This window comes from Calypte anna, chromosome 28 (genome assembly GCF_003957555.1).
Source record: "Calypte anna isolate BGI_N300 chromosome 28, bCalAnn1_v1.p, whole genome shotgun sequence".
NCBI lineage: Eukaryota > Metazoa > Chordata > Aves > Apodiformes > Trochilidae > Calypte > Calypte anna.
In genome coordinates, this window is record NC_044273.1 from 1,791,776 (window position 1) to 1,819,730 (window position 27,955).

Below are 27,955 nucleotides of genomic sequence, written 5' to 3' on the forward strand. Positions count from 1 at the left end.
CCAGCCAGGACAGGGGGCCGGGCAGGGACAGCACAGGTGCAGCAGCAGCGCGCATGACCCGGGGCACTGAGGGGAGGATTGGCTCATCCCCCCCCAAAACTCTGCCATGTGGGGCTCATGATAGTCACAGGGCTCCTGCATCAGCACCGGGGCGGGCAGAGGGAAGGGCAGAGCAGCTATAAATGCAGAGGCGAAGCCGCCTTTTCCTTCAATGAAATAGTTAAGGGGAGAGGGAGCTGAGCAAGGGTAGTTTTGTTCCGCTGAAAGTCATTTCAGCCTTTCTAAATTTTTTAATTTAATTTGTTGTTTTGTGTTTTTTTGTTTGCTTTTTTTTTTATTTATTTTTTTTCTTTTGGTTTGTTTTATTCCTCGCCACATTCCAGCCAAGAAAGCAGCGCTACGAAGATGAAATACATCATAGGCATCGGGGGGTGAGTGCTTGTTCATATCCCATTTATTTGCTGCTTTTTTCCCCTGTTTCGTTGTCGTAGGCAAGACTCGGAAATTATCTAATTGAAAATTAGTATTACAGAAGTTATTAATTATTCTAGAAAGGATGGAACTTGATGGCTCTTCATCCGTGCTGCTTAAATACAGAGCTCGGCAGGGTGGCGTAGAGTGTTAACGAGATGAAACAGGAAAAAAAATACAAAAAAAATACTTCCCGTCATTTTATAATTGGGATGTAGGCAGTGCTGTGCCTCAGCTACGGAAAAGGATGTAGGGCCCTTAGTTTCTCTGAAAGAGGAAACAAATTCGGCTTCCAGTGAGATGGGAGATTATTCAGGGCTTTCATGTTAAACAGGCTTTGCAGGCACAAGCCTGAAGAATTCTCTGAGGAAAGAGCGCGCTTCTCTCATTTATAATCCATTTAAGGCATTTTCCGGCTACAATTACTTTCATGGGGTGCCTTTTTCAACTCGTGAGCATAATCCTCCTAAGGAGCACGGGTGTCTTAGAGCAATAAATTGCCGGCAAGGGCGCGTTTTACATCCCCCCGGAGCTGCCCGCTCCCCGCGCGGGAGCCGAGAGGACACCGGGAGCGGGGACAACTCAGCGGCTGGAGCCCTGCAGCAGCCTCCATCTTGAAGAGACGCCGGCCGGGCTTCCCCAAGCAGGGGAAATGTGGCGGCGAGGGAAGGTGTGGGTGTGGGGAGAGCCCTGGCAGCCCTCCCGCCCGCCGCCTTTGTGAGGGGAGCAGAGAAGGCGCCGGGGCCGCGCGCTCCCTCACCGCGGCCGTTGGGAGCGCGGGAAGCGGCGCGGCCGTTAGGAGCGGCGCGCGGGCTGTCCCCGGGCAGAGCCGCTTAGCCGGCGGGGAGGGGGCGGGGTCTGGGAGGGGAGGGGGGCGCGGCAGCCAATCGGCGGGCGGGGCGGCCGTGGCGGGAAATTCAAACGGGTGGAGCGCGCGGCTCGTCAGAGCGTCCCGGTACCGCTGACTGTTCCGGTACCGCTGACCGACACCCCTTCTCCCTTTCCTCTTCCCGCTCCGTTCAGTGTCACCAATGGGGGCAAAACCACCCTGACCAACCGGATCATTAAGGCGCTCCCCAACTGCTGCGTGGTCCACCAGGATGACTTCTTCAAGGTAAGCCGAGCTCCTCCTTTCTCCAGACATCAGCTGCTGCCTCTGTGCTTAGGGTCAGTTGTGGCAGGTCCCCTAGTACGGCTTATGTCTTTGTGCATGCTTAAGTTCTGGTAATTTTAAGAGTAAGATGCTTTCTTATCATTTAAAAATAATATATATATTTAATCTCTTTCTAGCTTCGGTCAGGTATTGACCTTTATTAATATCAGCATAAGCCAGTTTCTAGGGGAGTGGAGCTTGGCACAGCTGAGCACAGAACAGCTGCAGCAAAAGCTTCCTTTAGTTTTAACAGCAGTTCTGAAGTCAGGTGAAACTACTGATCTAAGTTAAAAGTTATTTCCTCTCCACAAATAATGTTTTTCATGTTGGGCTTTCATCGATTCTACTTAAATAAGAATGTTGCTAGTTAATAATAATTTAGGATTTAAGCCCCTGTGCTCTGAATACAGACAGGTGGTTGCACTGGGGAGCTTTGACAGCTCTGTATCAGCAACCCAGTTCCTGTGTTGCCAAAGATGAATCCAGAACCCCTGTGCTGCTTTGGGTCTCCTGCTGGGAGGGCAGCAGTCACACCAGAATCCTGTCAGCAGAGCCTGTAAGCTGCAGCCATTTTGCAGGAGTTATGATGTAGCTGGACCCCAGCAGAGGGTGGAAGCCCAAGAGATGTGTCAGTATGCTTGTAGTACTTGCATGACTTAAGCACATGCCACACAGAACAGAATGAGAACCTCTGCCAGAAGCTTTATGCACAAATTTGGTCAGCTCTGAGCTCTTACAGTAGAGGAGAAATGTGTCATAATGGCACAGATCTCCCTAGTGTGTTTTGCCTAAAAGTGCTAGTGCAAATAAAGGTACAACGAAGTGATCAAAAAGTTGTGCTGTGCTTGCCAGCGTTTTTATTAGAGCCATTAGAAGCTAAAGTGTTGGCTGTGTAAATCTGAGTAGCTATTTAATGCTCTGTGGTTTAAGTTTTGTATATTGACTTAGAAACAAGGCCCTGTAGCATTTTGCCCAGTGATACCATAACAAATCGTTAACCTAGAACTCTGTCCAAAGTGGCTTCATTGAGCCAAGAAAACTTCTCAGAGCTCTTGGGGTTGGTGAAAGATGGGAGCTTGGATTTTGCTGTAGCCCAGACAGGGTCTGTAATTGTTTTGCTGAGTGAACACCTGCTTTGTTGTGTATTGCAGTAGTGTCCAGGTTGTGATCGGATCTTAGGTAACTGATCACACTGAGCTTGCAGCAATGTTTTATTGCTCACTATATTTCAGCCACAAGATCAAATAGAAGTCGGGGAAGACGGCTTTAAACAATGGGATGGTAAGAGCAGTGCTCGCTGTAGGATGCAGTAATGTATCTTTTTTCCTAAGTATTTCTTTTTACTTATTAAAGATTTAACAGTAAACTTCTGTAATTTCAATTTTACAAGTTCATTCTATATTATATTCTCCAGCCTGTGTAGTTTGTGGTATTTGATTGTCTCCCTTTTTCCCCACCCACCCCCTTTCTTCTGACTAGTGTTGGACTCCTTGGATATGGAGGCAATGGTGAGCACAGTGCGTGCCTGGATTGAGGACCCAGTGAAGTTTGCCCGTTCCCATGGGGTGAATGTTACACCTGGCTCTAAAGAGCTAGCCTCCAAAGATACCCATATATTGGTCATTGAAGGCTTCCTGCTTTATAATTACAAGTAAGGTTTGGGGGAACTATTACTGGTTTGCCAGGGAAGAACACTAGATCTCTAGTAGCAAGGCTAAAACTTCCCTTTTGTACTAATACACCCTTCCTGACCTGTTCTGAGCTATCACACTTAGGTTTTTTTCATGTAAAATATAAGATCTACCAGTAATAGTGGTACAAGTGAGGTGCACAAGGTGACTCAAGGTAATGCAGGAAGTTCTCATCCAGGACACAGGGAGCTTTAAACCAGAACTTGCTTGTACTGAGCCAGCAGTGAAGGCACAGGCTTCCCTCCTGCTCTTCCACCATGGGACCTAAACCTTGAGCTGGAGAGGTCATTGAGAACAAGGAAATAAGTTTTCTCATTGGAACTGCTCCTGAGATACACAGAATAGTTATGTGATACATGTGCTTGTTCAACACTGACTGAGCTGAGCTCAGTAATTAATTGTACACTGGAGCAAAGATCATTTATTTTTGTGGATTTTTTTTTTTATATAGGGAAAAGATCTTGGCAGGGATGCAAGACTAGCAGTGACAACCTTCCAGTAGCTAAATATATATGAACTTCAGAAAACTGCATCCTATAAACATGTTGAGCAAAAGATTCTTGGCTCTAAGCTAGAGTTTTGTTTACAAAACTTAGAGAACAAACTGTGCATGACACTTGCCAACCTGGAGCTGTTTGTAAGCAGTATGACAAGACAAGCAGCACTGCTGCAGCTTCCCCAACTGCTGGGTTGTGTTGGCCTCTCCCTGGGGAGATAACTGTCCTAAAGGTGACAAATGCCTCTGAAGCTTTCACTGTCTTAAAATCAGGAGCCTTTCCTTAGTGCAAAGGAAGCATCTCATCCCCCAGGCTTGGAACTTGCTCAGTTCATACTATATTACAAATTTATACAGCCCTCAGCAGGCTTTCAGACACTGCTGAGTCCCAGCAGCTCCAAAACAGAATTGCTTTAAGGATTAATTTGGGTTTTCTTCAAGAGTTCAGCACAACAGGCCATGACAGAGCAAACTCCCTGCATCCTGGAGAAGAGCAGGAGCTGAGTTGCCTTGTGCCAGATCTGCCTGCCAGTGCACATGTGACAGCTTGCTCCAGTTCATAGATTAATTCAGTTTTGGTCTGCTGCAAGCTGAATTTGAAATTATAACAGTTCACACCCTAGGGTTTCCTAGCTCCATGTCAGAAAAAGGCATTATTCCCCATGTTTTATACATATGAATAATCCTACCCTAATTAGATATGAATAATCCTATCCTTGTCTTAAAACCATTTACAATTTGGTTGTGTACCATAGACACAAATATGAAAGAGAGAGAAATTTGTGTGGATCTTAGGTGTGATTTAACATTTTTTTGGTCAGTGAGAAATAAACAGCTTTGTCCTTTCCATCTCCCCCACCCTAGACCCCTGATAGAGCTGTTTGATCTACGCTACTACCTGGCAGTTCCATATGAGGAATGTAAAAGGAGGAGAAGGTGAGGAGATCCTTTTGTCTCTTCCTCCCAATGCAGACTCTACTAGCAGCAAGCCTTCAGGCTGCCTTTATCTTGCTCTTAATTGCTGTCACTAATTGGAACTGAAACAGTTGTTGCATGCCCCTCTCTGAGCACAAGCAACCTCAACCTGTTTGAATCATAGAATCATAGAATTGGCTGGGTTGGAAGGGACCTCAGAGATCATCAAGTCCAACCCTTGATCCACTCCTGCTGCAGTTCCCAGCCCATGGCACTCAGTGCCACATCCAGGCTCTTTGGAAAGATCTCCAGACACGGAGAATCCACTACTTCCCTGGGCAGCCCATTCCAATGCCTGATCACCCTCTCCAGAAAGAAATTCTTTCTCATCTCCAACCTAAACCTCCCCTGGCACAACTTGAGACCCTGCCCTCTTGTCTTGCTGAGAGTTGCCTGGGAAAAGAGCCCAACCCCCCCCTGGCTCCAACCTCCTTTCAGGGAGTTGGGGAGAGTGATGAGGTCTCCCCTGAGCCTCCTCTTCTCCAGCCTCAACACCCCCAGCTCCCTCAGCCTCTCCTCATAGGATCTGTGGTCCAGTCCTTTCACCAGCCCAGTTGCCCTCCTTTTGACCCGCTCCAGCACCTCAGTCTCCTTCCTGAGCTGAGGGGCCCAGAACTGGACACAGGACTCAAGCTGTGGCCTCACCAGGGCTGAGCACAGGGGCAGAATCCCTTCCCTGGACCTGCTGGCCACGCTGTTCCTGAGCCAGCCCAGGATGCCATTGGCCTTCTTGGCCACCTGGGCACACTGCTGGCTCATGTTCAGCTTCCTGGCAATCCAAACTCCAAGGTCCCTCTCTGTCTGGCTGCTCTCCAACCACTCTGTCCCCAGCCTGTAGCACTGCTTGGGGTTGTTGTGGCCAAAGTGCAGGACCCAGCACTTGGCCACTTGCTTTGCTTTCAATGCTACCTGCAGCCTCTCCTCACTGGGGTGCTTCAATAAGTTGCAAAATAGACAAACCCCAGCAAGAAGCTGGACTGGGGCAATCAGCATTTTGTGCAAGTGCAACTGAACAGCTGCCAGGTGAACACCAGGCTGCAGCAGTGTGCAAGAGGCAGCCCTGATGTTCTTCCCTGGTTTGATGTTCCCAGCACACGTCACTACACCGTCCCTGACCCTCCCGGTCTCTTCGATGGACATGTCTGGCCCATGTACCTAAAACACAGGAAAGAAATGGAGGACAATGGTGTGGATGTTGGTAAGTCTCACAAAACACTCCAAACCTTCCACATTCTACTTTGGGTTTTTAAGGAAGTTGGTTATTTAATCAAGGAAACTTGAACTGTAATGATGCAAAGCAGTGTTTTTATTAATAAGTTGTAATCTGGCCTAATTTCCAGATAAATAGTTGTGGTTTTATAGCTAAGAACTTCTTGCCCTTGTTTCATATTCTAGGTGCTTATGGGGGAAAAGAAAAATAAAATCAACAGTCTTTATAATAGGGTATGAGATTATGCTTCTGTGCTTCTGCAGATTAAGTCTTTATGTAATAGCTTGCTTGTAATGTCATCTCTTACATTCAGTAAAAAAAAAAAAAAAAATCACCTTAAAATCTCCTGGAGGTCTTGTTTTAATACATAAATATTTCTGCTCCAGGCCTGGGGCTCCATAAATTTTTCTGGGATGGTTTCATTTTTCCAGCTAGAAAATGAAGTTTTGCACAGGAGTGATTTGTCTTAAGTAGGAAATGCTCTACATGAATTTTGTTCTGATCAGAACAGACTGCAACCTCCACCTTTCCTTTCAGTTTATTTAGATGGCCTGAAGTCTAGAGATGAGCTCTACAATCAAGTCTTTGAAGATATTCACAACAAGCTTTTGAATTGCTGACAGGTAAATTCTCCCTTCTTCTGAGGGGTGAAACATGAGGGGCTGACTGCTGGAAACAACCTGCTCTGATGCCTAAATAGTCACAGTTTCCCTTCTTGCTTTTCAGGGTCTCAGAAAACCTGAAAGACCCATGTACAGAATGATGTAAATAGTTCTGAGAAGTTGGGATGAGGGTTTATTTGTGTAAACTCTTATATTGTCCATTGGAAAGCATCTTTTGTATATAATTGAAAAATGAAGATAACTTATTCACAGCTCTGATGGAAAGGATTGTTTTGTGGGGTTTTTTTTTATTATTTTATATTCCACTGGCTGAAGCATGACTTGAAAATGCATTTTTATAATGGAACAAGTAGAGCTGCATTGGGAGAACAACTGACTTCTGCTTCTGTGCCTCTGCAGATTAAGTCTTTATGTAATAGCTTGCTTGTAATGTCAACTCTTGCATTCAGTAAAAAAAAAAACAAAACACCTTAAAATCTCTTGGAGGTCTTGTTTTAATACATAAATATTTCTACTCCAGGCCTTGGGCTCCTTCCACCCATTCCCACTGCACCCCCAAGGATGTCCTAGCTCTAGGAAGGGACCAAGGCCCCCCAGCCAAAGGCCCTGGCACCATCAGACCCTGAGAGCTGCCCATAGGGGCTGGGGGCACCCCAGGACCCCATCACCCTTTTCCTCCACAGCAGGGGCTGGGGAGGGGATGGAACACTGGCAGCCCCCACATTCTCCTGGGAGCCACCAGAGAGTCCTTAGCAGCCAACAAACAGAAGGAGCCCTGGTGCAGGCACCACTGCAGCCCCCCAGCACCCCAGATCCTTCAGATCTCCCAGAACCCTTCTACCCCCATGGCAGGAACTGACCCTGACCCCCCCACCCCAGGGACAGACCTGGGACAGGAGTGGAGGTGACCACTGGCTCCTGTCACTCGTTCAGGCTCAGCCAACATCCATCCCCAGCCCTTCCCTGCAGCCTGAGCACCCCCAGTGTGGGGGGTACCCCAGGGCCCCCCCAGCAGGTATGGACCCCTCTCTGCTCTGCTACCTCTGGCACCTTCCCCAGCCCCCAGGTGCTCCCACATCCCCACCACCTCCAGACACTGCCAGGTGGCTCAACAAGCCTCTGCTGGGGTCCCTGCCCTCCCCTGGGTGCTATGTGCCCAGAAAATCCCATTTCCAGAGCATTTCCCACAGCCTTGGGGCCATCTCTGCCCTCTCACCCCCTGTAAGCCACTCTGCTCCCCGAGCTGCTCCCCCATCCCTCTGGCACAGCATTTCACCCCTGGGACCACCCTGGCCCCCACCTCCTCCCTGCCTGGCACAGACCCAGAGGACATTTGGCCATCGGGGCCACCTGGGTGGGTGCCCCTGGAGGGTCCCCCCAGCCCAGCACAGCTCCACCTCACCCACCCAGGGCTGCAGAGGGCTCCGTGTGGCTGCTTCCACCCCCCTGGGTCTCCTGTGAGGTGAGGGGCACCAATTCACCTCCAGCAGACACCACGGCCCCGCTGCTCTGCCAGGGGCTGCCCTGGGGGCTGGGGGACCCTCCTGGCCGGGGCAGCCCCCAGACCCCCCAGGGCCCACCCCAGCAGTTCCACTGCCATCAGGGCAGAGCACTGGCCCCAGCCCCGCTGCTGCTGCTGCTCAGCACCAGCACTGAGCACACCGGGGAGCAGGATGAAGAGGTCACCTCCTCAGACAGCTCCCGGGGACACTGCCACCTCAGACACCACCTCCTCAGGGCCAAGCTCGGGCAGTGTCATCTTCCTGGGCAGAGATGTCCCCCCGACCATCGACCTCAGCCGGGACAGTGATGAGGACCCCCCCAACCAGCAACCTCCTCCCCAGCCCCTGAGGACCTGGCACTGCCCCTCGAAGACCCCCTCTGGGTCTCTGAGTGCTCCCTGGTGGCAGTGGGGGGACACCACGAGGGGCCCAGCAGCAGCCACCCCCCCCCTCCCACTTCACATCCCCAGTGTCCCATCCCACAGGCACAGAGCTCACTGCAATGCCCTTCAAAACCTCCAGACAATCCTGCACTGCTTCAGGTGCTCGAACCCTCTTGGTAAAGAAATGTTCACCAGCCAGGCTGAACCTCCTCCATTGCACTTCTGAACCACTCCCAGACAAGGGGTGATAGTTTTAAACTGAACAAAGGGAGATTTCTGTTGAATTTTAGAAGAAAATCTTTGCTGTGAAGGCGGTGAGACCCTGGCCCAAGTTGCTCAGAAAAGCTGTGGTTGCCCCATCCCTGGAACTATTCAAAGCTAAGGTTGGACGGGGTTTGGAGCAACCTGGTCTGGTAAGAGGTTTCACTGCCAAGGAGGCTGGGACTGGATGTTAAAGTCCCTTTCAGTCCAAACCAGTCTGGGATTCTATGAACACATCCCTGGATCCCAGGAGAAGAGCTCAGCACCTTCCTCTCCACATCCTCAGGAAGCTGCAGAGCCACAAGCCCACCCCTCTTTCTCTCCAAACCAGACCAACCCAGGGTGAAGACCTGGCTGCAGCATTGCCCTTGGTTAGTGGTTAGCTCCAAGCTATTAATACCCTCTCTACACCACTCCAGGCCTGGTAATTAATTGAATGAATTAATTGAATTAATTTAAATGCTGTGGTGAGATAGGTGAGCACACCGAGCCCTGTCACCCCCTGATAGAAACCCAGCAGCTAAAGATAGGCAGTGCCACTGACCTGATGTCCCACAGCACATGGGGCACACCACGCACCAAGGGTTCACCATGTGAGCCTCACACAAAACCTCTCACGTGGGATGAGTGTGGTGATCTTTTGGGGCATGAAAATATCTCGGTGGTGGGGTCAGCACTGCTCACTTCAGAAGGTTTTTTGGCCTTGCCTGAATTAGAAACAGGGCTCTGGAAAAGCAGCTGCTGCAGATTAAAGAAGATGTCACCCAAAAACCCACCAAGCCTATTCCAGAGGGGTTTTTAAGGAGCAGCCAGAACTGAGGTGAGCAGCAGGTCAGCTCCACTCCCTTGTCCTCATGTTCCACTGATATTTTCTGGTTGTCCGGCCACAACAGGGACAGACACCTCAGCAGAAATGAGACAGGAATTCTGATGACATCACCCCCACTTCCACAAGCTATAAAAAGGAACAATTCCTTCTGGGCACCCCCATGTGTGCCTGGGGAGACCCACAAAACTATAATTACACTGCTCCATGGCTGGGTGCTCATCGACAGCAAAGCTGAGGAACATCCCAGCCAGGGACAGTGAGTGTGCTGCCACTTGTCACCAATACCTTTTAAGTCCATTTGAGTTGAAGCTCTGCTTCCTGGCTGAGAAAAAAAACCCAGAGGGTTCTGGCATCTAATTCCCAGTAGGGTTTTCCTTCTTTTAACAGAGAGGTTTTAACCCTCACCTGATCAGCTCTGCAAAACCCTTCTGCTTTCCTGAAGACATGTAGGGGAAAAACCATCACACCTGCTTCAAGCCAGCCTCTGGGGAGCAAAACTGAAAGCCTAAAAAAGGCACCTGGATATTCACTGCCCACAGAGGATATAAAACACCCCAGGGTGGCATTAGCTCTGGTTGCAAAAAGGGCAACAGAGGCAAAACATCCTCAAACATCACATCACTGACATCCCCTGGGGACCAGCACACCCTGAGCACCACCCTGGTGTTTAGCATTAGCTGAGTTCCTGCAGTATTTGTCTCCTGGACACTTTTTCCCCAATAAATCCCTCACCAGGGTGTGCAGTGGGTATTTCCCCCCTCTTCTGGAGCTGTACATGGTGCAATCTGCAGCCAGCTGAGGGCTACAATTTAAAACCCTTGAGAGCAGCAACAAAACCCACCCCAAATTCTGCTTCTAAACAAACATTTTCACCCTGTCTTGTGCATCCATTGGGATGAGGAGCTCTCCTGCTACCAACTCCTTCAGAACAGTGGACCTGGTGAGCAGATGGCCACCCAGGCCAGGGTGAATGGCCAGCAACTTCACAGAGCCTTGAAACACAAACCAGTGGCACGCTGAGCATCCGGGGAGCCTCAGCACTATGTGACCTTTGCACAGCCTGGAACAACTGTTGCTATAGGATTTCCATACATCCTTCCACACGTGGGGGCTGGTGACCAACGGGTCCTGCAGGAGCAGATCAAATGCCCTGGACCCCAGCTGAGTCTGCACCTCAAATCCCAGCCCCCAGGACTCAGCACTCAGGGGGAGGATGACGACCCTGAGCCCTCCAGCCAGGCTCCAGTGTCCCCCACAATGGCCAGAACCCCAGGGCCACAGCACAGCCCCAGGACACTGCCACCAGCCGGGCAGTCACGTCCTCACCCCTGGATGCCAAGTGCCTTGGAAAAGCAAAGCAAACTAAAATTATCCCAGGGCCTGCGTGCCCAGCAGGTTGGGATGAACCCGACACCCAGGGGGACGTCAGCGAGCAGCAGTGGGGGACACATCCCCTCTACTGGGCTGTGCCAGTCTTGCCACCAGCCCAGACCCCTGGGGAGCTGGGTAAGCACTGCAGTGACAAATAAACCCTCAGCTGAGCAAATCCCCTCAGCTGGGAGCTCAGCTGGAGGGAAACTCACCACTGCCCCCCTCCGAGGGTGTTGGCTGATTTGGTGATTCCCCTGCTCACATCTTGGCTCCACCGGGGCCATGGGCAGACAGAATCACCCCCAGTGCAAACCCAGCCCTGTGCTGGTCCCTCAGCCCCAGCTTCTCTCACTGGAGCATCTCCTGGTGATGCCAGAGCTCAGCAGCCCTTCCTAATATTGAGGATAATTCCTCATCCACTCTGTTTCCCTGGAAAACTGTATCTGGCTGGTCCTCTGCAAAAGGAGGATCCCTGAGGATCCCTACAGAAACCCTGGGACCCTCCCCACACCCAAGGGCTTTTCCTGAGCCTCACAGACTGCCCCAAACCTCACAGACCTTCTCCAGTTCCCTGAAACAGCCTCCAGTCTACCCCCAAACATCCCAGATCTCCCCTGGGGTCTGAGGCAAGAGGTGCTGGGGGCTGCCCCAGCCCAGGAGCACCCTGCAACCCAACCCTCCAGAGCCCCCTCCCAGCCTGCCAGCACTGGGGCTGACAAGGCAAAATTAAAAAAAAAAAAAATTAAAATTCCTTCCCAAATTAAGGAAATCCCTCTGGGAGAAGAGCTCAGACACCATTTGGGGGCACAGCAGAGGAGCTGTCACCACATGGGACATCCTTGTCCCCCTCCCACCACCCCTCCCTCCATGGCAGGAGCCAAGGCAGCCACCCCGGTGCACAAAAACCTTTATTTGGTTAAAGGGGGGAGAGCTGAGGGAGGAAAGCAAGGGCTGGGGAGGGTGCAGGGGGGTGAGATGCTCCAGGGGGGAGCAGGGGACAGCTGGGGTCACCCACGGGGCTGTAGTGTCACGCAGGAATTGGTCCTCGGTCATGGTTTGCACGTGGCAGATGCTGAGCTGCTGCCAGGGTTTAGAGGAGGGGTCTCCCCACCAGGACCCCCCTGGACAGGGCACTGGTGAGGCCCAGGCCCCAAATGGGATGGGGAGAACTGGTCCCTGAGCACTGGGGCAGCAAGTGGGGGGGAGCAGCCAGGGCAGCACAGGGAGCAGGGGGATGGCAAGCCAAGCAAGAGCTGCAGGCAGGAAGCCAAACCCCAGGCGAGCACAACTCAAGCCCCCCGAGGTGGGGGTCTCCAGGGAGGCACAAGCCCCCAGCACCCCACAGCGAGCCCAGCAGAGCTTGGGGACATTTACAGAAGGCTGTTGGGTGAGTGGCTCCTCAGGACAGCAAGGGGCAGAGCCACCAAGGTCCCTTGGGCACTGGTCCCACCAAGGGCACAGAGCCACCAAGGTCCCTTGCCTGTTGCTGTGGGGGGATCTGGGAAGGATGGAGCCCAGCCCAGCCCGGCCCCGGCCCCGTTAGCGGATGCTGCCGTCCCCCTCCCCACTCTGCAGCTTCTCCCGCTCGATGGACCACACCAGCTCCTGGACAAACTTCATCTCAGAAGCCACCTGCTTGGCCAAGGCCTCGTAGTGGTTCTCCAGCTTTCGGTAACGCCTCTTGAGGCCGTTGGCCACCTGCACCACGGTCTTGGTCTCCTCCTGCGCCTGCTTCTTCAGGGCCTCCGTTTTCTGCAGCTCCTGACGGATCTGCCGGAGGTCCTGGCTGATGCTCTCGTTCTCCTCCTTGTACCACGACTCCTTCTCCTCATAGATGGACAGCAGGGCCTCGATGTCTTCCTGGAAGGACTTCTTGTTCCTCTCCAGCTCCCGGAGGCTCTCCTCAGCTGCAGCCACCTCCTCCATGACCTTGGAGAAGCGCTCGAAGTTGATGTAGGTGTTGTTGGGTGGCATGCTGGAGTGGGATTTGATGGTGTACTCCTTCAGACGCGTGGTCTTCAGCCGGCGCCGCTCGGGCTTCTTGCAGCTCTCCTCATTGCGGACGTTCCTCCTCTTGATCACCTGGGGAAAGGGACAGCCACAGCCGTGGGACGCAGCCACGACAGCAGGAACCAGATGGCTTTGGCATCCACCCGAGGTCCTGTGGCAGCACAGCCACCAGTGGCTCCAAACCAGCCCCAGGTGAGGGACTTTGGCATCCACCCGAGATCCCATGGCAGTACGGCCACCAGTGACTCCAAACCAGCCCCAGGTGAGGGCTGGAAGAGCAGTGGAGAGCTGCCAGTGAAGCCAAAAAGTGACAATTTCTTTAACTTCTCACCTTAATCCAAGGGTGCTCCAGGCTTTGAGCGATGGTCATCCTCTTCCTGCAAGGACAGAAAGGCTGCAGCCAAGAGGCAGAGGCTTTTCTGCCTCTTTCCCTGTTAAAACTCCTGGAAAAGCAGCTTGGACCCTGCCATCTTTGGGCAATGGGTGAGCCCAGACAAACTTGCTGTCCTCAGGGGACACCACAGACAGGAGTCACAACCAGCTCCGTGCCCTCAGACAGCCTCCCACGAGGAAACAGACTCAGAAGAGCACAGAGGGACCTCCTGACTGAGGCACATCACCACTGCTCCCACCCCAGCCCAGGGGTCTGGGTGCTCAGGTCAGCCCTGGATCCCACTCCCTCCTTTTCAGCTGAGCTGCTGCATCCTCAGGGTGATCCCACAATTCACCCCACACCTAACATGAGGGGAGAGACTTCAGTTTCCAGATGCTCTGCAACACCAAGTCCTATACTATAAAAATCTGACTCTGTCCCAGGTTGCCCAGAGAAGCTGTGGCTGCCCCATCCCTGGCAGTGTTGAAGGATGGATGGGGCTTGGAGCACCCTGGGCTGGTGGGAGATGTCCCTGACCATGGCAGGAGTGGGACTGGATGAGCTTTAAGGTCCCTTCCAACTCAAACCAGTCTGGGATTCTGTGATTCTACATGCAGCAGGAGGGAAGGGGGAGGATAAATGTGATTTATAAAGAAGCAGCACAAGAGGGATGAGCAATATTGGGTGGGCAGCATAGACAGGAGACGTGGGAGCTGCCTGTACATGGAGCTTGGGCAGGGAGGACTGTCCCCTCTCCCAGGGAAATCCTCAGCTCTGTCCCATCTCTTACTTGGGGTCCTTGACGAGCAGGCGGCGAATGAAGTCCTTGGCCAGCTCACTGGTGTTGCTGAAATACTCCTCATCAAAGTCATAGTTGACAGCAGATATGTTGGTCAGGGTCTCTTGTTTTGATTCCCCCAAGAAAGGGGAAGCTCCACTCAGCCTGCAGTGAGAGCAGGTTGTGACACCCCAAAAAAGCAACAGCCCAAGGTGGAGGACTGGCCCTACAGTGCCCACCCCTCCCAGACTCCCCTGATACTCACAGGATGTAAGTGATGACCCCAATGCTCCTGGAAGAGAGAGGAAGAGGAGGCTGAAGCCCCACAGAGCTGTCAGACCCCTCTGCCTGGACTTGCAGCAAGAGGGGAGACACCAGCACAGTCCTGGCACCACCAGGGCTGGTGTTGGGAAGTGCTTGGGAGGGGACTCACTCACCACATGTCAGCCTCCAGCCCCAGGGGTTCGTAGTTCACAATTTCCGGAGCTTTAGAAAGAAAGAGGGGAGAAAACAGGATGATTTGGTGGGGAAAGAAACCTGCCCTCATGGACACATCCCATCAGCTGCCCCACCTGCTGCAACAGGGCTTTGGGAATCTCTCTGAGATGAAGCCAAAGCCTTCGGAGGCCCAAGGAGCCCCCAGGGAATGCTACCAACCAAGCCTCACCTACAAACTCCGGGGTCCCAAATATATTCTTGAATTCATTCCCAGCTTCAATCTTATGGGCAATCCCAAAGTCGATGAGTTTGATGCGAGGGTTTGGCACGTTCTTGTCCAGCAGCATGATGTTCTCTGGCTGTGGGGGAAGAGGAGCTGGTGTTGGTCACCTGTGCGAGCCTCCTGCTGCCCTGGGCTCTGCTCCCCATAGGAAAGGATACCCACACCAAGCAGGGAGAGACCCCAGAGCCAGCCCCACTGCTCTGCAGGAGCCTGGATGCTCTTCCCCAGCTGCTCAACCTCCCACATCTCACCTTCAGGTCAAAGTGGGCGATGTGCTTGGAGTGCAGGTAGTGCACCCCATCCAGGATCTGCTTGAGGAACTGGGTGGCCTCCTCCTCTGTCAGGGACTCCTTCTCAGCCAGGAAATCGAAGAGCTCACCGCCTGAGACCAGCTCCAGGATCAACACCACATCCGTCTTGTTCTCGAAGATGTCGTGCAGAGTGATGATGTTGGGGTGCTGGATCTCCCTCAGGATGTCCACCTCCCTCTCGATCTCCTCCCTGCTCACCCCCCGGCGGCTGGACGACAGCCGGCGCTTCTTGATGAATTTGGCCGCGTACTCCAGACCCGTTTTCCTCTCCCGGCATTTCCGTACGATGGCAAACTGCCCACTGGGGGAGGAGGCAGGGAGCAAGTGAGCAGAGGGGCTCCAGCACTGCATGTGCCAGCCTGTGCTTGGCAGCAGCAGCCGGGGCAGCACCAGCAGCGGGATGGGGACACGAGGTTTCCCCAAGGGGCCCGTTGGGAATTGGGGTTCGATGGTGCTCCTGGGTTTGACACACCCTGGCACTGCTGGAGCAAGCAGGAAACCCCAGTGCTCCTCTGGAAGGAGGAGGAAGGAAATTCCCCCCTGGGATGCAGCAGCTGCTGACCCTCTCTGAGGTGTTTGGGTGCTGCTGTGACCACCCGGAGAGCTGAGCCCACCAGCCCTGCTTCCAAACAGGAGCCCCCAGGCTGCTCCTAGGAGCCAACCTCAGAGCCCATTCCAAAAGGCCATAAAGCTTGGATGGGAAGCTTGGAAACAATAAAGCTTGGGTGGGGAGGAGAAATGCCAGAAATGAGTTACCTGACAGCTCCTCCCACGTTTGGGCCAGGGGCTGGGGGGAGGCAGGGCTCTGGGCATCAACCAAGGAGCCAGGTCCTGTTGACACTGGCACCACTGCTATGGCAGGATCCTGACCCTTGTGCCTCCCTGTCCTGGCCGAGCCCCCCGCAGCCCCTCTGCCGGGATGCACCAGGGTCCCTCCACACCTTCCTCCCGAGGCCAGGATCCTTCCCTGCTCCTTCCCCTCCCCGCTGCCCCGGCCATTGGCCATCCCCGCGCTGACGTGCGGTCCCCGTCACCATCACCGGCCCCACGCACACACACCCGGGACTTTAGAGACACCCCTGGATGGTGGCCAGGATCACCCAAAACCCCCCCGGGCCACGGATCGGCTTTGTCCAGCTGGGGCCGAGCCCCTGGGCGCCGCATCCTTCCTCACAGCTCACAGCAGGCAGAGCAGCGCCACAGGGACCCAGAGGAAGCCCCTGGAAGCTCCTCCTCTTAAAAAGAAAAAAAAAAAAAAAGCTAAACACACCCAAAATGTTTCCGCTGCACTATTATTTCCCAAGGCCCCAGAAGGAGCACCCCCCAGGGAGCCCCAGGCCCATCGGTGCTGCAAACCCTGAATCCTGTTGGTGCCAGCACGGGGCTGATGTGGCCAGGACAGCACTGGGGGATCCAAACCAACCCCTTCCCCCCTCCTTCAAACCACAGCTCCCTCTGCATCCCGGGTGGATGAATCCCATCTGCATCCCGGGTGGATGAATCCCATCTGCATCCCGGGTGGATGAATCCCATCTGCACGCAGTGATTCAGCCTCAGATCTGTTCCGCAGCACAGAGCTGGGTGGCAGCCACCAAAGGGGTCAGAAGCCACCAGCACTGGCCTGGTGGCCCTGACAAAACCTGGCCAGGACAGGAGCCCTGCAGGGAGCTGCCCAGACACAGAAGCCAGTTTAATATTAATTTAATATTAATTAATGCCTTTTTTTTTTGTTTTTAATAACCAGCTGTTAGAGAGGCCCCAGCACAGCACAGCCCCCAACCTCACCCCCACAGGCAGCCACAGAGGTGGCACAGGGGATGTCGCCAACATGGGACACCATGAGGGCTGGAGCAGCTGGGTGAGGCTCTCCAGTGGGTGCTCGGGCAGGGGGTGCAGCCACGGAAACCCCCCCAGAGCACAAAGGGCTGTCACTCACCTGCCCAGCTCCTCTCCCATCTCATAGAAATCCTCCACGCTCTCCTGCCGGAAGGTGGACATGGCTGCCAGCAGAAGATGCTGGGGAGCAGCTGGGGATCAGCACCTGTGGCACCAGAAAAAAGGAGTTTATGCTCTGGGAGTTGTACACTGACAGCCCCCAGGACCTGGCACTGGGACACCCCCCCCTGAGAGGGGACAGAGGGCAGGGAGCCCAAAAGGAGCAGGGCTATGGGGCTGTGCTGGAGGGCCCCAAGCCCCAGCCTGTCCTGGCCCCAGAGGGATGCCCTAGGGAGAAAGAAGAGGGAACAGGGGTGGTGACACCCTGGGACCCATGGATGTGGGCACTGCTCAGTCCCAACCTCCTTGTCACCACTGCTGTGGTGGAGGGACCCCCTGCCTGGCCAGCAACACCCCATTGCCCCCCCTGCCCATAGCCAGCATCAACACAGCCCCTACAGCCCCTTCCTGCCCCACAGCCCCTTCCTGACCTAGAGCCCCCCCATTCTGATCCCCCAAATCCCTTTCTGGCCCCACAGCTCCATTCCAATCCCTTACAGACTCTCTCTGCCCCATAGGCCCCAAAACCAGAGCTTCCCACCCCAACGCCCTTCTCACCTTCTCTGACCGCATCACCAGAGCCCCCCATCCCGACCCCCCACACCCCCATCCCCCCCTTCCCTCACAGCCCCTCCCTACATCAGACCCCAAAACTAGAGCCCCCCACCCATCCCTCACAACCCCTCCCTGCCCCACAGCCCCCTCACCCACAGCTCCCATATCCTCCACAGCCCCTCCTTGCCCCATATTCCTCAAACCCACAGCCCCCCCTACACCAGACCCCAAAACCAGAGCCCCCCCACCCATCCCTCACAAACCCTCCCTACACCAAACCCCAAAACCAGAGCCCCCCCCTCATCCCTCACAACCCTTCCCTGCCCCATAACCCACAAACCCATCAGCCCCCATCCCTTCCAGCCACTCCCAACATCACAGACCCCAAAACCCCATCCCCATTCCCCACTCCCCCATCCCCTCAACACGCAAACCCACAGCCCCCCCACACCCCTCAACCCTCGCAACCCCCCCAAACCTCAACCCCACAACTCCCCCCACCTCCCCCCTCCCTCAACCCAAGCTCTCACCTCTCTCCCACCATCACAACCCCCAAAAAGACCCCCCTAACCCCACACCCCCCCCTCCGGGGCCCCACCTGGGCCGCCACCGCCCGCGTCGCCGCATTCCACCACTGCTACCGCCTCCGCCCCCTCTTGGCTCCGCCCCCAAGCGCTAAACCACGCCCTTGGCTCCGCCCCCTTCCGCGGGATGCCCCGCCCCGCCGTTCGGCGGGGCGGGGCATCCCGCGGAAGGGGGCGGAGCCTAAGGGGAGTGGCGCGAAAGCTTCTCTCCCCTCTACACGCAAGGAGCGGAGGGGGGGGGGGTAGGGAGGGGTCTTATTCCTGAGAGGAAATCTTCCAAAAAAAGGGTCTAAAAGGCCCAAATCACCATTCTCCAATTTTTATTAATTCCAGTGGCACTAATACAGGCGGCGATGGGCACGAAGGACAGTCACACACCTCCCCTTTCCCCTCGTTTTGCATGGATTGAGCCCGTTGAGGGGGAGAATGGAAGGAGTAGATCCCTCCCTCCCTCCCTCCCACCCCCTCCCTTTGAGTCAAATAAATAGAGAATTGGGCAAATCTAGTGGAAATGTTTTAGTTACAATGGCAAAGATGAGTCATGTGCAACACAGAAACCTATAAGGCTTTTGTTTTGATTTGTTTTTCCTCAATTATAAGTCTCAAATCGCTAGGAAACCCATTAATTAATGATGGTTCACAGGCGTCCGGCCCCTCCACACGGGCTTTAACGCTACCTAATCGATTTTTCTCCCCTTTTCTTCCCCTCCCTTCCCCCCCCCAGAGTCCAACAAGCTGAATTTAGAGTTTGTCGAGGAAGTTGTCGAGGGCAGGGATTCCTTCCTTCAGCCCCTTGCGTTTGCGGGTTTCAGCCACCACCTGGCAGGGTCGGCTGGAGCTCTCGAAGGGGTCCCCAGGCAGGATCTGCCAGTGGTCGAAGACGCACTGAGGGAAGGCCTGGCCCCCCGTGTTGGACCTCAGATCTGCTGTGAAACCTGTGAGGAAAAAGTGAGGAGGTGAGGTGGAAGAATGAATCATAGAATTGGCTGGGTTGGAAGGGACCTCAGAGATCATCAAGTCCAACCCTTGATCCACTCCCCCCGTGGTTCCCAGCCCATGGCACTCAGTGCCACATCCAGGCTCTTTGGAAAGATCTCCAGACACGGAGAATCCACTACTTCCCTGGGCAGCCCATTCCAATGCCTGATCACCCTCTCCAGAAAGAAATTCTTGCTCATCTCCAACCTAAACCTCCCCTGGCACAACTTGAGACCCTGCCCTCTTGTCTTGCTGAGAGTTGCCTGGGAAAAGAGCCCAACCCCCCCCCTGGCTCCAACCTCCTTTCAGGGAGTTGCAGAGAGTGATGAGGTCTCCCCTGAGCCTCCTCTTCTCCAGCCTCAACACCCCCAGCTCCCTCAGCCTCTCCTCATAGGATCTGTGCTCGAGTCCCTTCACCAGCCTGGTTGCCTCCTTTGGACCTGCTCCAGGACCTCAATATCCTTCCTAAACTGAGGAATGGGTGTCATTTGGTGGGCAGCTCCAGGAGTACTCATGGGATCACCCAGGAACCCAGAAGCCTACAGAGATGCCAAGCACAGTGATGAGGAACTGCTATGAGCTGGGGTCAAAAAAAAAGTTCAAAGAGGCTTTGAGCAACCTGATCTAGGGGAAGGCTCTAGATGAGCTGTAAAGGTCTCTTCCAACCCCAACCATGCTACAAGTCTTTTAGAGACCTCACTGAAGCCTCTAAATATTTCACAGGTGCTTGTAAGATGGGGACACACTTTTCAGCAGGGTCAGTAGCACCAGAACGAGGGACAACAGTTATGAATCTCCCTTTTTTAGCTTCAAAGGTAAGATTTTTTTACCCTGAGAGTGGTGAGACACTGGCTCAGTTTGGCATGGGGTGTAAGATGCCACATTCAGGCAAACATTTAAAGTCAGGTTGGACTGGGCTCTGAGCCATCAGACCTGGTTGAAGATGCCCCTGCTCACTGCAGGGGTCTGGACTAGGTTGGGTATGAGGAAAAACTTCTTAATGTAAAAGGCTTTCAGGCTCTGGCACAAGCTGCCCAGGACAGTGGCTGAGTCACCATCCCTGGAGAGATTAAGACACAAAGACGTGGAACATTGAGACATAATTTAGCAGTAGACTTTGTACTGCAAGTACTGTACAGCAGCTGGACTTGATCTTTAAGGCCTTTTCCATCCTAAATGATCCTACTGTAATTGCCATCAAGCTGGGACACAAAGGATCTCCTTCACAGGGCTGATACCAAGCTCCCAGGGACCAGGACACTCACCAAAGGACTCGTTGACAGGCAGGTAGGCCTTGACCACAAACATGGGGGTACCAGCCACCTGGGTCTCCTCAAACACGTGGCCACGCTTCCTGTTCAGCACACCGTAGATGCCACCAACCACCTGCTCTGGGCACTGCAAGAGAGAAGGTGTCAGGATCCCCAACTCACACATTTCCTTCATATAGGATCTCCTGGGCTGAGCAAAGGTTCCTCACCTGGATTTCCACAAGGTAGATGGGCTCCATGAGCCGGGGCTGAGCAGTGAGCACACAGGCATAGAGGCATCTCCTGGCAGTGGGAATGATCTGCCCGCCTCCACGGTGGATGGCATCAGCATGCAGGGTGACATCATGGACATCAAAGCGCACAGCACGCATGTTCTCCTCACACAGGACCCCCTGAAAAAGCAGACAGTCAAGCAACAGTGTGGGGGACAGGTGGTGTTCCCTGCCAGAAGGCTCCAGTCCTTTGCTTTATGGAGATTCCTTCCTATAGAGTAGGAAGCACAAGAGCCCATTGGGCATAGCCAGGAGGCACTCAGCAAGCCACCTTCCTTGCCATGACCCGGAGACCTCATCACTCTCTCCAACTCCCTGAAAGGAGGTTGGAGCCAGGGGGGGGTTGGGCTCTTTTCCCAGGCAACTCTCAGCAAGACAAGAGGGCAGGGTCTCAAGTTGTGCCAGGGGAGGTTTAGGTTGGAGATGAGAAATTTCTTTCTGGAGAGGGTGATCAGGCATTGGAATGGGCTGCTCAGGGAAGGAGTGGATTCTCCGTGTCTGGAGAGATTTCCAAAGAGCCTGGATGTGGCACTGAGTGCCATGGGCTGGGAACTGCAGCAGGAGTGGATCAAGGGTTGGACTTGATGATCTCTGAGGTCCCTTCCAACCCAGCCCATTCTATGATTCTATGATTCTAAGAACCAGCTGCTTCTGCCTCAGTCCCCCCTGCAGGGCTCGCAGAAGGCTTCAGGCACAGAAGCCACTTAACACCAAGATCTTCATGCACAGCTCCTAGGTGCACATCAGCAGAAATGCTGACAGATTAGTGATGCTGCACTCCGAGGATTTGGCCAGGAAAAAGGAGTTTTTCCCCTTACTGGGACAGTAAATTATTTACTTTTTTTAAGTTAGTCTCAAGTCAGAAGACACTGCATGAACAAAGAAGAAAACATCTCCTGGTGCTGGTCAGTCTACCCATCAACTTATTTTGAGTATTTCTTGTCTAGTCATGAAAAAATAACTGGTGAACAAGGCTGGAGTTTTGCCAAGGCTCAAAGACCTTCTGAGCATGGAGCCATTTTAACAGCTTCTGTCCTCACTGTCACCATTTTGCACTGTAAAAGCTTTTTAAAATTTTAAATACATTCTGCCAGGATGAGTTCCTCTGTGGTACTGAGAGAAACCTTTATGTCTTGAGGTTGTGTTTGGTTCCAGCATGACCAATCTGTCACCATTTTACCCACCACCTGCCCCAACACAACCCCAGGCACTGCCCCTACCTCCTTTGTGGCCCACTGGAAGCCAGCCACCACACTGTCCTTGATCTCGTTCAGGTACTGCACCCCCTTGGTGATGTCAGTCAGGATGTTGGGGCCAGTGCCATCAGGACCAAAGCACCAGATCTTCCTGGCTTCGGTGACATCCCACTCGTACTTCTCAGCCAGGTACCGCGCTCGCTGCTTCAGCTCCTGACGAGCTGAGACCTCCCCCTTGTCGATGTCTTCGGCCAAACCGTCCGGGAAGGGCCGGGCCTTCATGTAGAGCCTGTTGTGTTTGTTGGGGGACTTGGAAAGGCACATCACGTTGGACTCCTCACTGACTGTCTCCCGGTAGGACACAACAGGATCCGATTTCTGCAGTGACAAGGAGAGTGAGGCACCAACCCAACCACAGCTCACCAGACGCTCAGAGCTCACCACTGCACTGCCTCTACCTTGATAGGGATGCAGGCGTGGTCCTCTTCCAGATCTTTCAGGCAGATCTCCAGATGGAGCTCTCCTGCCCCAGCAATGATGTGCTCCCCAGACTCCTCAATGATGCACTGAAAAGACCATTGACACGGCAGGTGAGGCTTCTGACAGCAACCTTGCACACAGAACACAAATGACCCTCCCTGATTTTGGTCTTTGACTTCTAGAGACACTTCTAGATGCTCCTTCCACCAACCTCGAGGTGAAACAGCATCCTTTCCCACCCCAGCAGGACTGGGACCAATACTCAAGCCTTTTCTTCCAGCACCCCCAGTACAATGGCTATCAAAGGTCCCTGTGAAGGAGGAGCAGAACTTCTCCTGCCCCCCCCAGTGTTCTGGACACCCACCTGCACCATGGGGTCAGACTTGGCCAGACGCTTCAGTCCCTCCACCAGCTTGGGCAGGTCAGCTGGGTTCTTGGCTTCCACAGCCACACGAACCACAGGGCTGACACTGAACTTCATGACTCTCATGTTGTGAGCGTGCTCAAAGGTGGTGATGGTTCCAGTCTTCACAAGGAACTGGTCAACACCAACAAGACCAACAATGTTTCCACAAGGCACGTCCTCAATGGGTTCAACATAGCGGCCCATCATGAGAATGGTCCTGGAAAAAAAGTTGTTTTAATGATGTCTGAAAGAGGAGGTCCCACCAGGCAGTGTCCTGGAGCTGTAGCAGCAGACCCAAACTCCATGGCCTGGTCTCAGAGAAGGGACCACCCAAGACGACAACAGAACCACAAATCTGAACCACAGAACACACCCCAGCCAGGACTGACCTTTGAATTGGCTTCAGGTACAGATCCTCTTTCTTGCCAGGGGTGTAGTTTGGTCCCATGATTCTGACTTTCAAGCCAGTTGAGACAAGACCAGAGAAGACGCGTCCAAAGGCGTAGAAACGCCCCTTGTCAGAGGTTGGCACCATTTTAGAGATGTACATCATCAGGGGACCTTTGGGGTCACAGTTCTTAATACCTGGTAGGAAGGAGAAGCATCAACTTACTTCAGTTGCATTTGGTGTACACACCCTGTCCCCCCCCAACCCACTCCCCCCAGATCTCAGCACCCGGGGTTGTCCCAGCCCAGCAAAACTTTTTCACCCACACTGGAAAAGCTCCAGACTGAAGAATTACAGTGGTGGCCGAGCTGTGTGCTCAGAGAACAAGGTGGCTAGAGGTATTTTGGAGCAGTGATGTGAAGAGCTGCCTGGCAGCAAAGCAAACGACTCATTGTACCGATGGCAGCCTCATCGTCGGGGGGTCCCTCGTAGAGCAGCTCGCAGCGATACTTCTGGGCTGTGACAGGGGAGGGCAGGTGAATGGTGATCATCTGCAGGAGGGCATCTCCAGCTGGCAGCCACCGCCTCATCACAGCCTAAAGCAGAGGGCAGAGGACACTCTTCACCTTCCCTCACATCTACAACCTCCAAAAGCACCTCCACACCCCACCTGCCCACCACCCAGAGCTGCTCTGTAATTTTACAGTTGGAGCAGCTCTACCAGACACTTCAGTCCAAGCTGACCTTCAGCAGGGGTTTGCCCTCCTTGTCCTTATCTTCACTGTCAAGCTTGATATCCAGTTTGTCAATCAGTTTAGCTGCCTCCTCTTTCTTGAAGTTCATGATTGCATCAAATACCTGCAACAACAGCAGCCCTTAGGAACCTCACCATGACCCAGTTGGAAGCAGCAGCAGCCCAAAGGACTGTGAAGAGAATCTCTGTTCTTGCTCATCCCCCCAGATAAATCCATGTGGAGGCTGCTCAGGCACCTTGCCTGCACACCTACTCCCAGTTTCCCTTCTGCACCACGTAACAGGATGTGTCAGATATGTGCATTTCTTCAAGCAGACAAGTCAGGTCAAAGTGAAGAAATTTTCGATCATCACACACAGCAACTGGACCAGGGAGCAGAAGGCACCAGCAAGAGACTGTGGAACTCACCTTGAAGATGGGGTCAAGGATGAGCTGGCAGAAGGTCCTGGGCAGTTTCTTTCCATCAGGGCTGGTAGCAGACTTGCTGAACTTACCAGTAGCAGGATCAAAATATCTGAAGAATAAAGTCAGGTAAGTATTGATGCTCAGTTCAGCTGCACAAGTTTGCTTTGTTCCACTTGCTCAGGCCAAAGGAAAGAGCTGCTGGTCAGAACCATCTTCCTACCTTCCCCACCATTCCCAGGCTGTCAGAGCTCACCAAAAGACATTGAACTCATGATGCCAACAACTTCCTGTCCCCTCCCCACTTCTGTGTGCTTCCTATTCTGCCAAAATTTCAGTTCTGCTGAGACACTGAGACAGGACCACGTCCTCCTCCCCAAGACATCTTCCACAGTGCCAGCTCACAGCCCCACTGAGCTGATCCGGAATGAAATCCAACCACCAGGACTCCTCCTCACCTGTCTCCCCACAGCTTCTTCATCATATCTTCTACTTTCTTGGCACGCTCAGCAGGGCTCAGCTGGGCATCACCCTTGGCAGCAAACTTTGCAACATACATTTCAGCAAACTGTTTGAGTGTGAAAGCCCAACCGTGCAGGCCTGACCCAAAGCCGACGGTACCGAGCACTGGATCGATCTGGAAGGGGAGAGCTGGTTCAGGGAGGAGCAGCCACAGAGCAGTCAGCCCCCTCAGTTATGAAGATGAAGCTTCAGAACTCTGGTATCCTGAGGCAGTTCTGCCACAGCAGCCATCCCTGGGGTCTGGGGACAGCCTAGCCTCACAGCCACCACTTTGTCCTGCACTACTGCATTGATTCTTCATCACCTGGACCAAGCAACAGAGCTGTGCAGAGCTGTGTGACCCATCCTTCATGGGGAGGGTCAGCAGTGCAGGGAAACCTGCAGCATGCAGGAGAACAAAGCTCCTCCTCAGAGCTGACAACCCTGAAGGCTCCCCAGGAGCCCAGGGACTGGCCAACAACCCCTGCCCTGTCTGACAGCTGGAGAGGAGCCCAGGATCCCCAAGCAGCACCAGTGTGATGTGGGCAAAAAGGGGTCCTACAAACCATGGGCTGCCTTGGGAAGGAGAGAAAACTACTTATGGGCTTTGTTTGCTGAAGCCTTGGACTAACAGATTATGGAGGAAAGCTCAGGAGAGCTCCACACCAGCAGCACAAGGTGGGCAGTATGGGTCTCTCCACTGCTCCACTTGAGGGAGGAGGAACCAGCAATGAGCCAGAACCCCTCCCTCACCCTCATCTCCAGCACAGCCTCCCCCTTACCATGATATTTCCCATGGGGCCACTTTCTCCTTCTCCATAGGTGGAGATGATGACATTCACATTCTCCACGATGCGCTGGAAGGTCTGGTACAGCTCTTCTGGCTCCAGCTGCAGCTCCAAGAGTGCTCGGTCCATTTTGTTCATCATCAGGACAGGTTTGATCCTCTCAGCAATGGCTTGACGCAGCACAGTCTCTGTCTGCACACAGACACCTGCCAAACACAGGGGAATTGGTTATCCTCAGCTTCTAACCTGCCCAACACAAGCTCAGACTCCACAGGGCTGCAGAAAACCTTACCAGAGACACAGTCTACAACAACCAGGGCACCATCAGTGACACGAAGAGCAGCAGTGACCTCTGAGGAGAAGTCCACGTGCCCAGGGGAGTCGATCAGGTTGATCAAGAAACCAGACCCATCCTTGCTCTGCTTGATGAAAGCCAAATCGTTTTCAGAGAGCTCATAAAACAGGGAAATAGCTCTGAAATGAATGAAAGCAAATCAGAATTATTATCTATGTGTTACCTTTGCTCAGGGCTTAATTAGCAGCTTTTCATCATGCAGACAACTGTCTGGCCCTAATGATTTGCTGAAGAACATTCCTGGGAGGCCAGTGTGGGGGATAAGCAGGAGCACTGGCTAAAACCTGCTCTTCTTCTGCTCTGTTCTAACCAGAAAACCTTCTGACTCCCTGTGTTTAAAGCACAGGTTCTGTATATTCCAAAATCCAGGAGTTGTGCTTTTTTTATCAGACCCAACCTCCTGTTGTTTGATCCCTTTTCATGGCCCTCCAGGTCCTTCAACCACACATGGTGACAGTCACCAGGCTCCTCACCACTCTCCCCAAAGCCTCCACAGGGCATGGCTGGGATCCCAGGGGCCAGCACCAAAGTGGGAGGCTGAAACTCCTGCCACAGTGCTCTGTGATTCATCACAAGTTATTAACACTTTCACCTAAGCAATCCTCAGGAGCAAGAGCTGAACTTCTCAACTAGACTAGAGACAGCCTGACACCATCTTTTGTCTCATGACTGAACCAGTGGAGGATTCCAAGCCCTCTGAGCTCAGACCATACAGTGGGAACACTGAGGTCCTCCTGCTCTAGCAGGAGGGTTGGACTAGATGATCTCCTGAGGTCCCAAAGGGAGGGAACTCACGTTGATTTGATGGTGATGCACCGTTCCTGCTCATCCTTCCTGGTGTCAGTGAACCGGGTCTCCCCCGCGCGGGCAGAGGCAATGATTCCAGCTTTGCATACCAGAGAATCAGTCAAGGTTGATTTGCCATGATCAACGTGGGCAATCACAGACATGTTTCTGATGTTGGCCTTTTTGTCCATGATGGCCCGTATCTGGTCTACTGTAAAGTTCACCTTGAAGAATGAGAGGGGAGGAGGGAAAGAAAAAAACGCCGGGTGTATAGAGATGGCTTTGGGGATACTTAAGAGCCCGCTCAGCACGACAAATTCCTGCCACAGCGACATCAGTTCTGCTGGTGCAGAATGCGGTACATGACAACCCGCAGCAAGGACACCTGCCCTGCAAACCGAGGGGGCCGGGCCTGCACCCTCCCTGCCTCAGCGTCCTACAAACTGCGGCAGCATCCAGGGGGTTCGTTGAGGCAAAGCCCCGCAGGAAGGGAGCCCCGCTGGGGGCGGGTGACAGCTCGGTGCGCCGGGAGGGTTGGCCCCCGCCCGGGCCGCAGCGTTACATAAGGCAGCCGCTTGCCACTGCAAAGGCCGTGCCCGGCGTCACCACCGCCCCGGTGCCACATCACCGCCGCCGCTCCCCCACCTCCCAGGGCAGGCGTAGCCTCACCGGGCCCGGCAGCGCCGGCACCGGGAGAAGAGGGCCTTGCCGGGGTCGTAGAGACCCCCAGGCCCACCGACACCCCACGTGCCGGGTGAGGAGGCCAAGGGCCCCCGGGAACATTCCGCTCACACACCCCACACCCCCAGCCCCACCCCTCTCCCCTCAGCAGCGGAGCAGCCCGGCACGACAGGCCACTGTCGCCGGCGCAGGCCCGCGGGCCCTCTCGGGATGGCCATCCCCAGCGCCACAGCCAGCGCGATGCCCGCTCAGCCCCCCCGGGGCGGCGGAAGGACGTCGGGCCTCACCATGGTTGCGGATGGCGGCGGATTCTCCGGGGCGGGGGGGTCACAGCAATGGCGGCGGCAGCGGCCCTGTCTCGCTGGCGAGCGCAGAGCGGGCGGAAGAGAACGCTGACGTCAACCG

The 27,955-nt window shown here is 53.9% G+C and overlaps 3 protein-coding genes and 1 non-coding gene across 5 annotated transcripts; 1 reads left to right on the forward strand and 3 right to left on the reverse strand.

Annotated features, from left to right (window-relative positions):
• The first annotated feature begins 211 nt into the window (after window positions 1–211).
• On the forward strand, window positions 212–6,845 carry NMRK2 (nicotinamide riboside kinase 2). Its single transcript, XM_008493549.2, has 8 exons — window positions 212–431; window positions 1,495–1,585; window positions 2,857–2,905; window positions 3,104–3,275; window positions 4,676–4,747; window positions 5,878–5,984; window positions 6,534–6,619; window positions 6,723–6,845. The coding sequence occupies exons 1-7, from the start codon at window positions 406–408 to the stop codon at window positions 6,614–6,616; spliced, it is 600 nt and encodes a 199-aa protein (XP_008491771.1). The 5' UTR covers window positions 212–405; the 3' UTR covers window positions 6,617–6,619; window positions 6,723–6,845.
• A 5,010-nt stretch (window positions 6,846–11,855) lies between these two features.
• DAPK3 (death associated protein kinase 3) lies at window positions 11,856–18,378 on the reverse strand. Of its 2 annotated transcripts, XR_003988643.1 has the most exons (10): window positions 18,307–18,378; window positions 17,095–17,199; window positions 15,099–15,459; window positions 14,794–14,923; window positions 14,564–14,612; window positions 14,392–14,418; window positions 14,139–14,291; window positions 13,307–13,352; window positions 12,445–13,047; window positions 11,856–12,408 (listed from the first exon to the last, which is right to left on the reverse strand). XR_003988643.1 is itself a non-coding variant. In XM_030466581.1 (9 exons), the coding sequence occupies exons 2-9, from the start codon at window positions 17,154–17,156 to the stop codon at window positions 12,505–12,507; spliced, it is 1,371 nt and encodes a 456-aa protein (XP_030322441.1). In that variant the 5' UTR covers window positions 17,157–17,199; window positions 18,307–18,378; the 3' UTR covers window positions 11,856–12,504. The 2 variants fall into 2 exon arrangements, 1 of the variants encoding a protein (XP_030322441.1); XM_030466581.1 differs by having other exon boundaries at window positions 11,856–13,047.
• Window positions 18,379–18,615: 237 nt separating this feature from the next.
• Window positions 18,616–27,954, reverse strand: EEF2 (eukaryotic translation elongation factor 2). Its single transcript, XM_030466569.1, has 15 exons — window positions 27,838–27,954; window positions 26,879–27,093; window positions 26,021–26,202; window positions 25,723–25,934; window positions 24,898–25,076; window positions 24,446–24,551; window positions 24,028–24,141; window positions 23,741–23,879; window positions 23,285–23,480; window positions 22,854–23,112; window positions 22,468–22,575; window positions 22,034–22,387; window positions 20,751–20,933; window positions 20,536–20,668; window positions 18,616–19,227 (listed from the first exon to the last, which is right to left on the reverse strand). Exons 1-15 carry the CDS (start codon window positions 27,838–27,840, stop codon window positions 19,034–19,036), a joined length of 2,577 nt encoding a protein of 858 aa, XP_030322429.1. The 5' UTR covers window positions 27,841–27,954; the 3' UTR covers window positions 18,616–19,033.
• On the reverse strand, window positions 24,325–24,393 carry LOC115599852. Its single transcript, XR_003988651.1, has one exon. It is a non-coding gene; the product is annotated as a small nucleolar RNA SNORD37 (small nucleolar RNA).
• Window position 27,955: the final 1 nt, after the last annotated feature.

What these genes read in the sequence shown, in the direction of transcription:
- NMRK2 (XM_008493549.2), top strand. Translation starts at nt 406, where the DNA reads ATGAAATACATCATAGGCATCGGGGG. An exon ending in ACCAGGATGACTTCTTCAAG is followed by an intron (nt 1,586 to 2,856) that starts GTAAGCCGAGCT and finishes ACTATATTTCAG; the next exon opens with CCACAAGATCAAATAGAAGT. An exon ending in GGACAATGGTGTGGATGTTG is followed by an intron (nt 5,985 to 6,533) that starts GTAAGTCTCACA and finishes CTTTCCTTTCAG; the next exon opens with TTTATTTAGATGGCCTGAAG.
- DAPK3 (XM_030466581.1), bottom strand. Translation starts at nt 17,156, where the DNA reads ATGTCCACCTTCCGGCAGGAGAGCGTGGAGGATTTCTATGAGATGGGA. An exon ending in TGGGACCCCGGAGTTTGTAG is followed by an intron (nt 14,613 to 14,793) that starts GTGAGGCTTGGT and finishes TTCTTTCTAAAG; the next exon opens with CTCCGGAAATTGTGAACTAC. An exon ending in CTGCTCGTCAAGGACCCCAA is followed by an intron (nt 13,353 to 14,138) that starts GTAAGAGATGGG and finishes CTGTCCTTGCAG; the next exon opens with GAAGAGGATGACCATCGCTC.
- EEF2 (XM_030466569.1), bottom strand. An exon ending in GCCCCATGGGAAATATCATG is followed by an intron (nt 25,077 to 25,722) that starts GTAAGGGGGAGG and finishes CTCCCCTTCCAG; the next exon opens with ATCGATCCAGTGCTCGGTAC. An exon ending in AGGGCAAACCCCTGCTGAAG is followed by an intron (nt 23,880 to 24,027) that starts GTCAGCTTGGAC and finishes CCTCTGCTTTAG; the next exon opens with GCTGTGATGAGGCGGTGGCT.